Source organism: Charadrius vociferus, unplaced genomic scaffold (assembly GCF_000708025.1).
Source record: "Charadrius vociferus isolate BGI_N301 unplaced genomic scaffold, ASM70802v2 scaffold32, whole genome shotgun sequence".
Classification (NCBI taxonomy): domain Eukaryota; kingdom Metazoa; phylum Chordata; class Aves; order Charadriiformes; family Charadriidae; genus Charadrius; species Charadrius vociferus.
In genome coordinates this window covers 7,093,038-7,108,318 of record NW_009647856.1, presented here as the reverse complement: position 1 = coordinate 7,108,318, position 15,281 = coordinate 7,093,038, and the positions used below count along the sequence as shown (strand labels likewise).

General features: G+C 42.6%; 1 protein-coding gene across 1 annotated transcript in view; it reads left to right on the top strand.

The window, feature by feature from the left end:
- The window catches only part of PROSER2 (proline and serine rich 2), a 13,099-nt gene extending 5,312 nt beyond the window's left edge, over window positions 1-7,787 (top strand). The window contains exons 2-3 of the mRNA XM_009882948.1: window positions 5,659-5,911; window positions 6,799-7,787. Of these exons, the coding sequence (XP_009881250.1) occupies window positions 5,659-5,911; window positions 6,799-7,787 (1,242 nt within the window). The remainder of the gene's footprint in view (window positions 1-5,658; window positions 5,912-6,798) is intronic.
- The last annotated feature ends 7,494 nt before the right edge of the window (window positions 7,788-15,281 follow it).

Here is a 15,281-nt window from a genome sequence, read left to right as displayed (position 1 = left end):
ATTTAAACTGACCTGCAACTCCTTCTGTCTTGTATTGCTGCTTAGATGTTGTTCATCACTCTATATTCATGTGACTTTCAAGTGAGTTTCATCTCGTGGATTACCAGCACACTTACATGGTTCATGAAGATCTCATTCCATCCTACCTAGTTCTTGCAGCAACATCTTCCAGCATAAGGACATCAACAGATACTGAGTTAATAGTCTACTGTTGTTCGTGGAGTATCAGATAATAGAAATGTAGGGATAAAGCTGCTCAGGGCTTGTCTTGTTTCATTATACAACTTAGTATACATCATGTTACTTCTCAAAAATAACAGTCTCTCTCCTGCCGCCCAGTTACATAGGTACCTGGCAGTAACTTCATCTAGGTGTAGTTTCCTTATTCATCTCTGAAGGTATTTTTTGGGACCATGTAATAAAGCCTTCAAATCAAGGCTTAGCACATCTTGTGCTTGTGCCTATTGGCCAAGTCAGTAACCCTCTCATGAGAAATAAGATTGGTGTGAAATTATTGGAATTTTGTAAAGTGTTTAGTGGCTTTGCCTGAAAAGTCTCCATTTTTTCCTCAATGTTGTTCTAACAGAGAAATTATAATTTCTTCTTCCCTTTTAATAAAATGATCAGACTACCTTTGAATACCAAAGAGATGTCTTCAGAGTTCAAGTAGATCTTGTATTGCTTTAGCTTGCCTTTTTTTTTTTTTTTTTTAAAAAGTAGGTTAGGAGTAATTTAATCAGTTTATGACTTCAGTTCATCTAGTTTATTTTTTAAATACTTCTAGATCATTTGTTTCCTCACTTATGACCTATTGATTATATGCTTTGCTAACTATTATGAAGCACACAGGTACAATTATGTTAATAAACTGAAGAAAACAACATTCAATATTATAGTCATCTTCACCAAATGAAATGGTATTATCAAAATCATCAGATAGTGTGTTGTAAAGGAAGTAGTTTTTGACACAGCACACAATTAAACTATGGAACTCATTGCCACAGAATGCTGCGAATGCCAGCCATTTAAATGGGCTTAAACAATAAGATGAATTCATGCTAGAAAAGCTCATTAAGGGCTATTAAGTACACAGATGCGGATGCAACTGGGAAGTCCTTAAGCCATGTATTGCTGGAAACTGGAAGGATGTAGGGAAGAAACATATAAATCCATCCAATTTGCAGCAATACTCTCCTCAACCCCATTCCCCTGTCCTGTGTGTTACTGCTGGCTGAAGGCAGGCTACTAAACTAAAGGGACTTTTTGGTCTGATCCTGAATGGCAGTTCTTGTTCTTATCTGTAATTTACTTGCTTCCAACTTAAGCCGTGCAGAGGTACAATCCATTCTGTTTCCCTTTTCTATAAATATAATCAGAGGTACTTGCCTTTTTCTTCTACACTGAAGCTTTTGTACCTGTTCTGATACTGTTCCTGCGTGCAGGGCTTTCTTCCCCCCTCCCGCTTCCTTTTTGCTGATAGAACGGCCTGCCTTGTTATTAACAGGCTGAGGCCTAAGTGGTGCTACATCAGTCTCTTTCTACTACATATTAGAGTAGTTTTCTCCCTTCATGGTTTTTTGAGAAGCATCCAGTTACTTCTCTCCTGTGGAACTGTGCCTATTAATTCTTTGGCACTGTTAAGTCAGGTGTTCTGGTATTTCGCTAATTGAAGTTTGGTTCTCTAGCAGTTTTTGGAAGAATTATTTATTTATTTTAACTACTGCAGATGTCTTGGGATTTCCCCTGCTGTTCTGTTTCTGCCAAAGCTGTGCTGTCTTAAGATTCTAGGTCTGGATATGATGTTAACATTTTCTTCAGATGCATGTGAAAAATTGTGAGCCTCTGATATTAAGCCACTGTTTTGGACAAGTAGGAAAGGGATTTTTTTCTATGAAACAGATTCTGTTCTTCTTTTCTTTCTCTTTTTTTCTTGTTTCTTTTTTTCCTCTTTTATACCTAACACTGTCATAACAGACTCTTTCCTGTTCAGCATAAGCAGGAAATGTTTGGCTGCACAGGGATTTAAAATATTAATGCCAGCTGAACATACTCCAGTTATTTCAGCTGTTTGCATCCAAAATTTCTTTTGTCCAAGCAGTCTTTTTAATCCTCAGTGAAGGCACAATTTTCAAGTTTCAAATTTAGGCTGTCTTTTGACAGTAGCTTTAAAGTTGGTAGTGTTAGGTGTATGTGAGATTTAGTTTTGGGAGGCACGTTTGGGTATTAAGAGTAGGGAGTTGGTGGAAAGTATGAGGGGAATAACTCAAGTTACTGAAAAGACTCTGCTTTGACTGTTAAAAACCCAGGTTGTTCAAGGAGACAGGAGGCCTGGAAAACCAGCCCAGAAAGAATATGATCTCTTCCACTACTTGGAATATATGGGAAATAAACTAATTAGAAATAGATTTGGTAACCTTAGTTAAAATTGGTGTCAGTTAACCACAACAAAATGCCTCCTATCTTTCTGAAAGCTCTACTATAAGTAATACAGGTGGGCATTTTGGAATACACCACTGTTCTTAGACCAGTGGTAAAGCAAGTCACTGCTTCCTTTTCATCTCTGAGCTCCTTTGGTTTGACCAGTTTAAGTAGGTTTATCTTCACTGTGCTTCTGTGTCTAAAATGGGATTATTTCCTTGTCTTGCAAACTGAAATGTGCCTTGCCTGAGGGAGTTTCTAGCTAGGCTGGATGCCTTATGTCTCAGTATGGTGACCTGCCATAATGCTGCCTAATCTCTAGAGCTGCTATCTTGCCCCCCTCCCCTGCCTCCTGAGGAAATGTGGCATTGGTCATCTTGAAGCAAAACAGCATGAGGAAAGAGATCAAAGTGCTAACTGAGATGAGGTTGGCCTTTCAACTCTAGGTATGCCATTTACTATATGTATTTGCAAAGGGATGATTAGTAATTTCAGATCCTTCACCTAACGGGGAAACTGCTCATTTCAGTAAGATCCATGAGGGATGGTACGTCAGGCAGAGCTCTGCTGACCGATCCTCCCACGCATCTTACCTGGCATGGAAAAGCGCTCAGTCTTGCAGCACAGAAACTAGAAATGGATGGAAAGAGGGGCTTCTGAAAGTCTTTGCTTCAATTCACATGCCGTTTTGCTCAGCTCTTGATCCAATGAGCTAAGCTTATGTGGGAGCAGTTGTTCTTTAAAATGAACAAAGTGTGGTGCAATCATTTCTGTACTGCATCACAGTCTAGCTCTGCTGTCACTGTGAACTTCTTAAACACAACCCCCCTTTTTTCCTTTGCCTGCGGAAGTCTGGCTTTTGCAATGAGCTCACCCGCAACAAAAGCTTCTTGGAGTCCTGTTCAGCTCCAGCTAGGGCCTACCTAACAACGGCTTCTTTCCTGTCATTCTCTCGCCTGCTAGACATAGCAGCCTTATGAGTATTTGGGTGGGGAAGGAAGGAGATTGCAACATCCATTAAGAGGAAAGAAAAAAAAAAAGAAAGAAGGCTTGTCTGTCTCTCACTTTTCAAGTGCAGCTGTAAAACTTTCCTTGGCCTTTGAAAACAGCTCTGCCATGTGGTGGGTGCGAGCTGTGGAATATGTCAGCCTTTGAAGTTAGTCCTTTAAATAGGCAATTACAAGTGGTATCCAAATTTAAGCTTTTGTAGTAGTTTTGTTGCAAGCTAGAATAAGTTACTTATTCTGACAGTGGACTGTGAATGGTAAGATTAAATTACGAATACCGATGCCTCTGTACGTCTTTCCTAGCCATCGAACTGTTTGCCCTGATGACAATAAATCTGAATCTCTAGAAACGTAGTTGTAGCATGAGCCTCTTGGTGAAACCGACTTTATATTTCCTTGCAAGACTTCCATCTTGACAGAAAGCTGTGCCAGCTGTGACTGAAGACTATGTTCACATGATTGCAGCCACAGATGAGCAAACCTGTCCTGAAGTGGCTGAACTAAGTGTGGCTGAAAGGCAAGGTGTCTGTCTTCTGTATTTCATTCGCTTATTTACAGGGAAAATGTTCAACAGGCCACACAGGGGAAGGCAACTAAGAACCCTAAAGCGTTTATTTTCTCATCTGTAGTGTTTTGAGTGCTTAGAGACTAACTGCCACTTTGTACAATGCACCACTTCATAGTTCTTAATCTATAGGCATTACTTTTCTACAGAGGTATATTGTTCTTATTTTTAATTCTGGGGACAGGGATAAAAGCTCTGTTTGCGCAAGGAGTTGAATTAATAGGTAGAGCTGCACACAGTTTTGTTTTTTTTTTTTTCTGTCCTAATCTAATGTAAGATGATCTGAACAGGCACGGTGAGTTTGAAGCAAGTTGTGCTGCTCGAGCAAGAACAAGTCTACCTCTTGGATATTTGCACTGCATACCTTTATGTATTTACCTAAATTGCCCCAATCCACCATTGAGAGGTAACCTTGTTACTTTACCTGTGTGCACAATCAGATGTCCTTGGAGAAGTGAAAAGTAGAGATGAGAAAGGAAACTGTCTTGTATTGCTTTGGTGCTTTCTTGTCAAGTTACTGATGGCAAAGTTTCTGGTATATGCCTGGTAGGAGAGAAATTCAATCCAGAAAAGGGAAAACTTCACTTACTTTTCAACAATACTTAGTTACATTCCAGAACTTACACAGCTCTCTTGAGAAATGTCTTTCCTTGATCCATTGTCTTAATGTAGTGCCTTTCCTAATCGTCCTTTGTCATCTCCAAGCTTCTGGAAAAGTGAGTGTTTCCCAGGGTGTAGGTGGAAGGAAAAGAGTTTGCGCATTGCTGTCTAGCTTTTTATAGCGATACTGTGTTAATCAAGTTAATCAAGAGCAGTGACTCATAGAAAATGAAGACTGGGTAATCCAAGTGATTATTTATCACTTCTGTGGTCTACAGGATTATTTCCTGCTGGAGAAAATAGCCCAAGGCACTCTTCCTGCTAGGGAACACATCTTCATATTTATTCTAAAGTTTTCCTTTCTGTAACTCAAAAGTAAAAATCTTCAGAAACCCTTTTCCTCCTTATTACTACTTCTTTGTAATCTACTGTGTAACTCTGGGTAATTCAGAGATTGCAGGGATAGAGCCAGATTTCAGCTCCAGCTCTGCCTCTAGAAGCAAAGTCACACTTTGTTCTAGAGCAAAAAGGGAATGAGCCTGTTCCTTTGACGGTCCTGAATGCAACCTTTCCCTGCTGTGCTGCTCCCAAGCCTTATCCCTGAACCTGACACAGCAACTGAAACAGCTTACTCTGGTTTAGAGCCTGAAGAAGTTATCTTAATCCTTGTAAAGGCACAGGTGTGGGGTGAGGTTTGCTTTTTGGTCTGCTTTTATGATCTTTTAGCAATTTGTTCTTTCCAGCTCAAATGGACACTTGTCTACTGAACTAAAGCTAAGTACTTTAAAGGATGAAACACCACTTGGTGTTCTTCAGTCAAAACTAATGCACTGTAAACTCCCCCCCCCCCCCCCCTTTTTTTTTTTCCTTTTGCATTGCAGTGCCTGCATGCCCTTCTTGGAAGGGATGAAACAACAAGCAGGAGATGCTTCTGATATGACTGCTGCCTCTTTCCTCCTGCCCCTTTCAGTCTTCAAAAAGGGGTGCTGTGTTTGCTATCAGTGTACTTACCTGTACTCACCTGTAGGGTGTTAATCTTTTCTGCTTTTTTCTTTTTTCCCCCCATAGGATGATGAGAGTCTGAAATACTTAACTCACGAAGAGCAGGATGTTCTCATGTTCTTTGAGGAAACCATAGATGCCTTAGAAGATGACTTGGAGGAGCCAGTCCTACGTGACAGTGGCATCCACTGTCAGTCTCCAAGATCAACGGAAGAAAATGTGTCCAGTCATTCAGAGACTGAAGATATCATCGACTTAGTACAGTCAACACCTGAGAGTAGTGACCACGAAGGCCCTCCTAGCAGAGATACAGAGCCAGGTAGTAGTATTTCTTGAAAGTGTAGTTTTCCCTTTGACCTAGCCTTGACATACTCCAGTTCTCAACAGAAACAGCTAAAGAAATTCTGTACCTTCCTTACTATGTCAAGATGAATCTGTTACACATCAGGAGTTGTAAGGACTGTGATTTTAATTTGACTTGGGATTTCTGAAATTCTTGCTGTTACTATAACTCTTTTTTCTCATGGAGGTCATGCGTATGATTAAGTTGTTGGACTGCTATCTCAGTCCCCTACACGGTGACTGAGTTGTAACAGAGCTGCGAATTATGCAGAGTCATCAGAACAAGGCATGCTTGTGCTCATCGGCATATTCATGCTCTGCTTCTCTCTAAGACCTCTTAAGACTTTCTCTAAGAGTTTTAAGATAGATTGTAGTGTTACTTTGGGTGGGACTGAAAGGCACATGATGCTATCAATAAAGTTAGTGAGAAGATAGTGTATGGCATATTGTTTTCTTCACCCTGTAAAAGTTCCTCTCTTCATTTTTGGAGAGTGGATTTATCAACTAGTACATACAGTGGGATGTAACATGTCCTCTCCTGGCTGTTATAATAAATAAGAATTGCCAAACTCTTACAGAAAAAGCAGCCATTGAAACACAGTAAAGCTAACGTGCAGGTTAGGAATGAATGGCAGAAAGAGGTCTTCTAGTGAACGCATTGTCAATATGGTTGTTTGAACTATAGGGTTCAAGACACCGTTGCTAAGAGTTCGGTTATACTTTCTTCTGGCAATGTCGGCTGAGTTTGAGTTAGAAAGTTTGGGGGAGGGGAGTACTGATGCTTGCTAATCCTAGGTGAAAGCAAGCCTTGTATTCTGCTCTGTGTGAAGGCTTAATGACATTATTGCTGCTTTGTCTTTTAAGTATTGGATGCTACCTGGAGAACAGAGAGTCCTAAGCCAGCTGTACCTGCTGATCTTCCCCCACACCCACCTGTACCACCACCAATGTCTGAGACGCTTCCTCTTCCTCCTCCACCCCCTCCTCCAGTGCAGCATCCAAAATTGCTTCGCTCTATCCCCACTCCGCTCATCATGGCCCAGAAGATGTCTGAGCAGCAGATGGAGAACAGGGTGCGCTTCCCCAGCGCCCTCAAGGAAGGGAATCCTGACAGGAAGAAAATGCCAGTAGCCAATGGTGATTATTCTGTGGCTCCAAAGCACCCTCCTGCACCTGCACCCAAATTGCACCGGTTCCCGAGCAACATCAACATAACAAATGTCAGTGGCAAAGAATTCAATGAGACTATTTCAAAAGCAGCAGTTAACGTCCAGGAGCGGAGGGCTCAGGTGCTGGCCAACATCAATGGAGGAGCTTTTCTGGCAGCTGAACTGGAGGAGAAGCTGCAGAAAAATGATTTCTTGTCACGTAACAGAAGTTCTTCCTTAAGGGATCTTTCCTCTGAGCAAACACGATATGAGGCCCTGACAAAACTTGGCCTAGTTAAGGGAAAGACAGCTCAGGACCAAGTGGACCATGCCCCAAGCACTCAGCAGCTTGATGCACAGCCCAAACAGGCAGACGCTGTTCCCAATGGATATCAAAACATCCATGAGGTTTTAAAAAGCGAGCCCAGCCCTTTCCTTCCTATGGGCAAAACTGTAACAATCAAACCAGAGGTAGCTCTTGCTGCTAACAAGGTCGGCAGCACACAGCAAAACACACCAAAAAGTTTTAACGATTATAAACAACCTAGTCTAAACCTGGATATGAGGAGGAGGTCAGGTTCGCTGCCTAGACCTTCAGGATTTCGATCCCAAGGGATAACAGTAAAGTTTGCTGGTCGTGGCTCAACAGATGAAGCTAGGAGAGAGGCACTTCGGAAACTGGGGCTACTGAAAGAGACTGCGTAATTTGGATGGGAATGTTTTTGGCAACAGGGGGGAAGTCATGGCATGGCTTTGTGCTAGAGTAGTCCCAACAGGATTGGGATCAAACAGACTGGAAGAAGAAAGGGGAAGTTCTCTCCTTCTGGCAAGCTAAGGAGGTACTAGACACTGGTGTGACCACTCGTGTTTATCCCAGAAGGACTGGCACCACATATGGTTGTGTACAGCAGTGGGTTTTAGCTCTCGTTCCTGCAGAGATACTCATCTGTTGCTGTTTGTGACTAAGGAATTTTATTTAAGTAATGCTGAACTATAGCAGACAGCGGCTTGTTAACGAAGTGTACAGTGCAGTATTGTTGTACATAGCAAACTGAATGGTGAATCTTCCTTTTGCTCTTTCTGAAGCCAAAAATAAGAACTCCGTTTGTCTTGCCTACATGTGTATGTCTGTTTGGGAGCTCAAGATAATGTCAAAACTGTAATTTCTGAGCGTGACTTTTTGTTGTCTATATTATCTGGCTTGGCTTCATTCCCTGCCAGCGGTGGCGTCTTCTGCTTCCTTGCTCTGTCCCCACTCGACTCAAGACTGCACAGAGGGTGGTTTCTGTTTTGACCTTCTCTTTGACAGAGCGGCCCAAACTTTGAGTGGATGACTGCATCGCTCTGCTGCTTCACTTGAAGTCTTGCCTTTCTTCTCAGCCACCTGCTCCTTGGTCACGCTCTAGCAACCTATGTGTCCAGTGAAAGGCACCAGAGAAGCCTCAAGGATATGCACCATGCGCTGGTTTTTGCACTGACAGCCAAAGAGTCTCCTGACAATCTGTGACCCCAACTGTTCTGTACCAGTGATGATCTTATAGCAGAGAAGCCATAGGAACAAGTTAACTTTCTACCAAATGCGAGAACCTTATGTCAAAAGTCTTTTACGTTAGGGTTCCCGTGAAGAAACTGTTACTTTTTGAACAGTAGCTGTATTACACTGAGTAGTTGTAAGTTCTGTTACTTCTAAAAACTGTCATTTGATCTTCCTGTAGTTTGACAACCCTGATAATCATCTGTTCACAGCCTTATTTGATTCTGCCCTGCCAATGCATAACAGAAGTTACAGCCAAAATTCTTGCAGGCTAAGTGGAGTTACAGGAAAGCGCTGTATGTAAGAGCACGTCGCTCCTGAATGGTCCAAGTTGGCGTTATTTTGCCTTTGTTCAATAGACATGCTTTTAAAGAGGGTCTCAAAGTAGATTTGTGTGTTGGTATGATTTTTTTTTATATGGCAAAGCTGCTCTTCCACCTTAAAACTCCCTTCCCTTTTTGTACACCCAAAATCATCAAGAATAGCCATTTTTAAATCAAATGCCAAACTCCAGGCCCTCTAAATTTCTCGTTATTCCTGCATGCTTAAGAGTTCTCAGTGTTTTGGGGTTTTTTTTCTAAAGGGAAAAACTCACTTACTCTCTGCACTTTCTAAAGCCACAAGCTACCCCCTCTTTTTCCCAAGTAGCTGAGTAATAAACCTTGGAGAAGAGGAGGGGAGCGGCTATAATAGAAACTGACACACCCTTCAGCGAGGAGCTCTGACATAACTGTGATAAACAAGTTTGTAGTTCTTATGATAAAGTATTTCAAACTTGCTGAGCTGTACTTGTAAATGAAGCTGTTGTGAAGCAAAAATCTTTGCGCCATTTTTAACCTGCCTCATAAGTTAAAGTTTTTAGGTTTGTTTTTTTTTTGTTTTTTTTAATTATCTACTTGCTGCTTAAATTTTTAATTGTGTTGTTATGGTATCTGGCTGGTTCTGTTATGTAGTTATTCTGTTCAGCCTTTTCACTGGGTAAGTGATCATGTTCCTCATTGTGACAGGCATACTATACATAAGCAATCAGTAATTAAAATATGTGGCCATTCCTCAGTCTGGCAAAGCACTTACGCATGCATAATCAAATGTGAGAAGTGCTGCTGAAACAAAAAAGGCTGCTTGTATGCTGCAAGTAAAGAACATACTTATTTTGCTGGGCTCTGAGTCTGTAGTCCTAAATCAGAAGGACAAGGAAGTACATAAAACACATCCAAGCACCTGCTTCAACGCAGCCTGGAATGGAGTCCTACACGTGGATGATGCATCGTAATTTATTAACATAACCTGCTAAGCAAATTTAAATGTTTCATGACCTTTGTGCTTTTAAATCCTGTTAAAGCAAATTCTTTATTATAAATGTGAAGTGTGTACAAAGCAATCTTCACATCTAATCATTTCTTGCCAGCTCTTCTTTGAGTTGTTTACAGCTGAGAGTCCATGGTAAGCGAACAGGGGAGAAAAACCCTGTCACTAACTGTTTCATTGAAATTCAGTCCTATTCAGTAACTCTGTTAACATAACCCTATTTAAAAAAAAAAAAAAAAAAAAAAAAGAGATGTTTAATATCTAAAGTATAATGTTGCAGTATGCTAAATTAGCTGGATCATATTCTTTCATCCTTTGTGCAGGGCTGTGTCCTCAACCGGTGGGAAGTGAGAGTTAGATCTTCATTAGATAAACCAATTTCTGCCCAGTGAGGACTTGGAACGAGGTATTCATTGTGGCCCTTCATTATAGCAAATATCCTACTGGTAAATTCTTCTCTGTGCCTAAAACTGTAGTAAGTAAAGCCATGTACTAAATGAAGTTAAGAGTCTAGCTGCTAATAACCTGTATATAAATTTAGCTCTATTTTGTGTATCTTGTTTTGTGTGTATATGTTGCCGTGATTTTTTTTATCTTTTTTTTCCCTTGTGTTAGAGATAACTTTCTTGCACAAATCTGATAAATCATATATTAAACTGGGATAAAATCATGAAACAATGGCTCATGGGAGGTTGAATTTCATTCTTTGTCACCCAGTAGCATGCATCTTTCTTGGAAGAGGGAAGGGACTTCTTTTAAGAGCTAATAGCAATTTAATAACTTTACCTTTTGCAACTGCGGATGCATGTGTGAACCAGAGCTCAATCCTGTCACACCATGAGTGAAGGGGTGGGGGGAAGGAGGATTATGTCTGTCTTTTGTCAAGGGATGTGTATTCTTACTGCTGGGCTTCAGGAACTGTGACCTGGGTCCTTGTAGGAACAAAGTTCGTCCTGAACAGTGTTTAAAGTAGGCAAAAATCCCTCTTTCCCAGTGTTTTGCAATATTAAAATGAGTTTTCCAAGAGGAATATTGTATATATGAAAGAATAGTAACTCATGTTTGTGTTCTCATGGCTGCCTCCCATACGTGTTACCGTGAGTGTGGTCCTGCTGAGGGTAAAAGTCTCTCCCTTGGTGCACAGGACAAAGTTGCCCTTTAGAGAATATTCCTACCCATCCCTTCCTGGCGAGTGCATGTGTTTGCTGCCTTTCTGTCTTTCGTTTGGGTACTTGCACATCAAGCCTGCTAAGATACTGCCAAATAAGAATTAGTGCCGACTCTGGCACGTGTTACTGGAGTTACTGCTGCTAAGTAGAGCGTAGAGGGGAAGGTTTCCTAATGGAATGGTACGTAGCTGAGGCGGTGGCTGAACCATCTTGTGCTGAGACTTGTCCCACTTCAAGTAGGGAATGGTTTAGAGCCAAAACTAACAAATTTTGACTTAATAACAGTGATGACAAAGCCCTCAGAAGAACAGATGTTCATGAACGAGTGGCTGCTGTTTCCTCAGACTCCCTAGGGCAAGGGCTGCATTCAGTGCCTTCTGCACATCGTTTGTTACATCGCTGCCCCAAGTAGGAGGCTGGAGGGTGGCATTACCACCCCAGCTTCTACCTGGGAGGAACACTTGAACCAATTCTACTGTTTTGAAGATGGATTTATTTTTTTTCACATATATATATAAAAATATATATATAGAGAGAGAGGTGGTGTTGAGGATTTGTCCAACTATCTTGTATCGTAAAAGATAGGGTTTTTTCCTAGAGTGATTTCCATTCTAACTCCCATTTCCATGAGCTACTTTTTTATCCCCCAGGTAGAATGTTGGTGGTAGCCAAAAGCATCAGCAGGTCTAGCAGCCTGTCCCCAAGCTTTCCAGGGCTGCCTCAGGGCTTGGGTACATGTCTCAGCCAGGACAGGGCAGGTGGCCTCTCATAACTCTGTCCTGCTGCAGCCTGGAGCCAGTGTGAGAGACTTTAACATGTCTCAATCTATAATGAAACTTAAACGAAGTTACAGTGCCTCACCTTTGCTGTGGGGTAAAACCTCATGCAGCTGCCTGGTTACTGTCAGCCTTTCAAGTGGCTGCAGCTTTGGGAATAAGCTTTTGATGTTTTGACCCCTTCTAAAAAAATTTTATACACACACACACACACACACACAAATAAATTTCACTTCTCCCTTAACACTTTCTGAAGTTGTTTATTTTTATCGTAACTGATGAGGGAGGGCATGAGGCTAAAGGTAGATGATAGTTTTAGCCCAGCAACTTGAGCTGGTTTTCTGTAGGGCTGGAGGCACAAACAGAAGGACTGTAATCTACAGCACTCCTGAATGAACTCCAAGTGTTTTGTAACTAAACCCACCAGGGTAAAAATCGCAGAATACATTCTTTAGCTGCCTGCTTGGTTGTCATTATTCCTGGCAGAGTGGGAGCAGCTGTGGTGAGTGCGGCAGTGACGGTGTGGGGTTGCTCAGGCTGCTCTGGAGGCAGCTACAAAGCCAAGCCCTGAGCATTTCGGTGTTCAGGTGTATCCCACGCCCCTGTGGCACCCACAGCTCTAACTTGTTCTTGATGACTTGGACCCCAAGTGAGTTGCTTGGTGTCTGTAATAGGTCAGTGCTGAAAGACAGAGGGGTGAATGTGGAATGAGTGGAAAAACTTGAAAGTCTACTTACCTTACTTAAACATGTCTACCTCTAAATGTTACCTCTCTTATTTGCTCTTAGAAGCTGACAGCAAGTTGGCTTGGCTTCATCTACCAGTCTACTTCTAATATTTTGAGAGGTTATGATTTTACATCTGTGCTGGAGTAGCATCGGCTACAGTCAGGCAGAGGGATGGTTTGAGTGGCAAGAGGTTGGATGGCGGCAGATCACAGGGAGGAAAGGGCCTGGGAGCAGGAAGGCAGCGGGATGACGGCTCAGCCAGCGAGAGTGGAGCGTGGCCCCTGCCTGCGCGGTAGAGCAGTTCCGCCATCCCCTTGGCTGTTTGTTTAGCATTGCTGGGCCACTAGCTGAAGAGCGAGTTATGTTAGATGGATTCCCGTTTTCTACAAAATTTTGTCCTGTACTTACTCCTGTTAACTCGCCAGAACACGCTACAGCAGCACAAGCTCCTGTACTGGCACTGGGAATTGAGTTTAGCGAGGTGATTTTAAAACAGCTGTGTATGTAGATACAGATACTCCCTTCGATGTGGATCTTAGATGAGAGGAAGCCTTTAATTCAGTGCCTCTTGCACGCAGCCTTCCACCTGCACAGGGTCCTGCTTTCAGTTAATCCCTGCATCACGTAGAGGCAAAGGCAGAGGAGTCTTCATCACAACATTGACTCCCAAACTATAAATTTCCCTTTTTTTTTTTTTTTTCCCTTCTTTTCCCCTGAGGTAAGGAGGGTCCTTAGACTGGACGGAGCCAAACCCTTCCAAGGGAACACACCCTTCTCTTGCATGTTTTTTTTTTGTTTGGTCTTTTTTTTTTTTTCCCCTCGGATCGGGGCTTTCTCTTCCCATGCAAGGTGACCCCTCCCAAAGGAGGAAATGCCTTCCTGGAAATGGCGCTAGTGCATCCCTGACTACTTCACCGACTGCTCAGATGTGTTCTTACCTCAAGGGATCTGCAAGGAAAGATTATTTTTGTTAATCAGGCTAGCCCTTACTTCTCAGCCTTTGGATTTTTCTGCTGGGTCACAATTGCCTCCTGCTCCTTACAACCGACAAAATAAAGAAAACCAGAAGAGGCTTTGGTAACTTTAGGATTGAACTGAGCGGGGGGGGGGGAGAACAGAGAAACCAGCTGGCAGGCTTGAAGGAGCAGCTCAGCTTCACTTTCTCTTTTGTTTGTGAGTCTTTGCTTTAATGAACATTTCACAAAGTCCCAGGAATCACAAACTAATTCTGAGAGTCTGCCCAAAGCTGCCGGTGCACTGTTACCCTGGGTGTCTGTCTCGCAAAGAAAGGGGGCTGTGACAGCGTCCTCAGCTGAGGGACAAACAAAGCCCAAGTTTTTTTTAGTTTGGGGTTTCTTTTTTTTTTTATAATGATGGGGGAAAAAAAGTATAGTTCCCTTCTCAAATAAAATAACTTGATAAAAACTAGTGCATTTGTTGAAGGTTTGAATTTAAAAGAAAACAAATAAAAGCCTTTGCTTAACCACTTTCCAAAGCCTGTGAGATGAACATCCCCCACGTCCCTGGGCCAGAGCTGGCCAAGGACTCTGTTGAGCTGCTCCCTGATGTCTATCACAGCTATTTGCTGTCCTCCCTGCACTTCCCATCCCATGTCCAGGCTCTTCCAGTAAGTGCCCATCCACCTCCCAGTGTCACTGCACTCCCTGCCCAAGCCCAACACGGACCTTAGGGCAGGTCCTGTCATCTTGAGCTGTGGCTTGGTCAGCCCAGGAGGACTGGGAAGCTGTCTGGAGCTCAATGCAGCTGCGTGGCAGGGTGACAGCATCCTTCACGACCCTGGAGAGCCAGCACTGAGCTGTGTGGGGCCTCGGAGCCCCCAGCCCTTGCTGGGCACAGCACACACCGGTGCTTAATGGCAGCTATCGCAGCACTCCACTCTTATCGCTGACAGTGGCTTCCTGTGCAAGTCACTTCCCCCTCTGATTCAGCCTGGGAGATCTCCGTTAGAAAGGGTTCACTCATTTCCTCAGAGGTTTGGGAAGGTCAAATTCACCAAATGTTTGTGATGTATTTTTTCCCATAATTTCAGCGGAAGCTTACTGCTTTGGGGGCTTTAATTATTGTAAGCATCAGAAACCTTGTAATTTTTGATCTGTTCTCTGCCTGCTTATCCATCCCCGTGAGGAAGGGGAAGAGCTGAGTTTCCCAGCTGGGAAAAGAGGGCAGTGATGGTAAACCAAGAAAAAAAGGTGCAGAGATGAGCTTGACGTTCTGGTTCCTGGGATTATGCACTAATCCTGAATCACCTTCCTCTCCCAGCACCACACCTACTGCTCCAATAGCATTCACTTGTCCAGCCCAGGAGGAAAAAAAAAAAAAAACAAAAAACAACAAAACAGCAACCTGGAAGTTTAGAATCACATGTGCAATGAGTTGTTCATACTCCCTGATTAACAAAGATAAGCCACCCATTGTACTGATGCTCAGAGGGTGGAATGACACCAGAAGGAAAAGCTGTCATGGCAGGAGGGAGGATTTAAACCTCTATTAGGAAACAGTTGTCAACACGTTTCTATTTCCAATACACAAGCCAGCACAGGGGTAGAGGATCAACAGGGTCTTCGGGCAACAAACTTCATTACCATGGAACATTTCCTGCCTTCCTAAACGGATTTACTTTGCCTGATTAGGTTTAATTTTTATTTATGGCATGACTTTTCCAG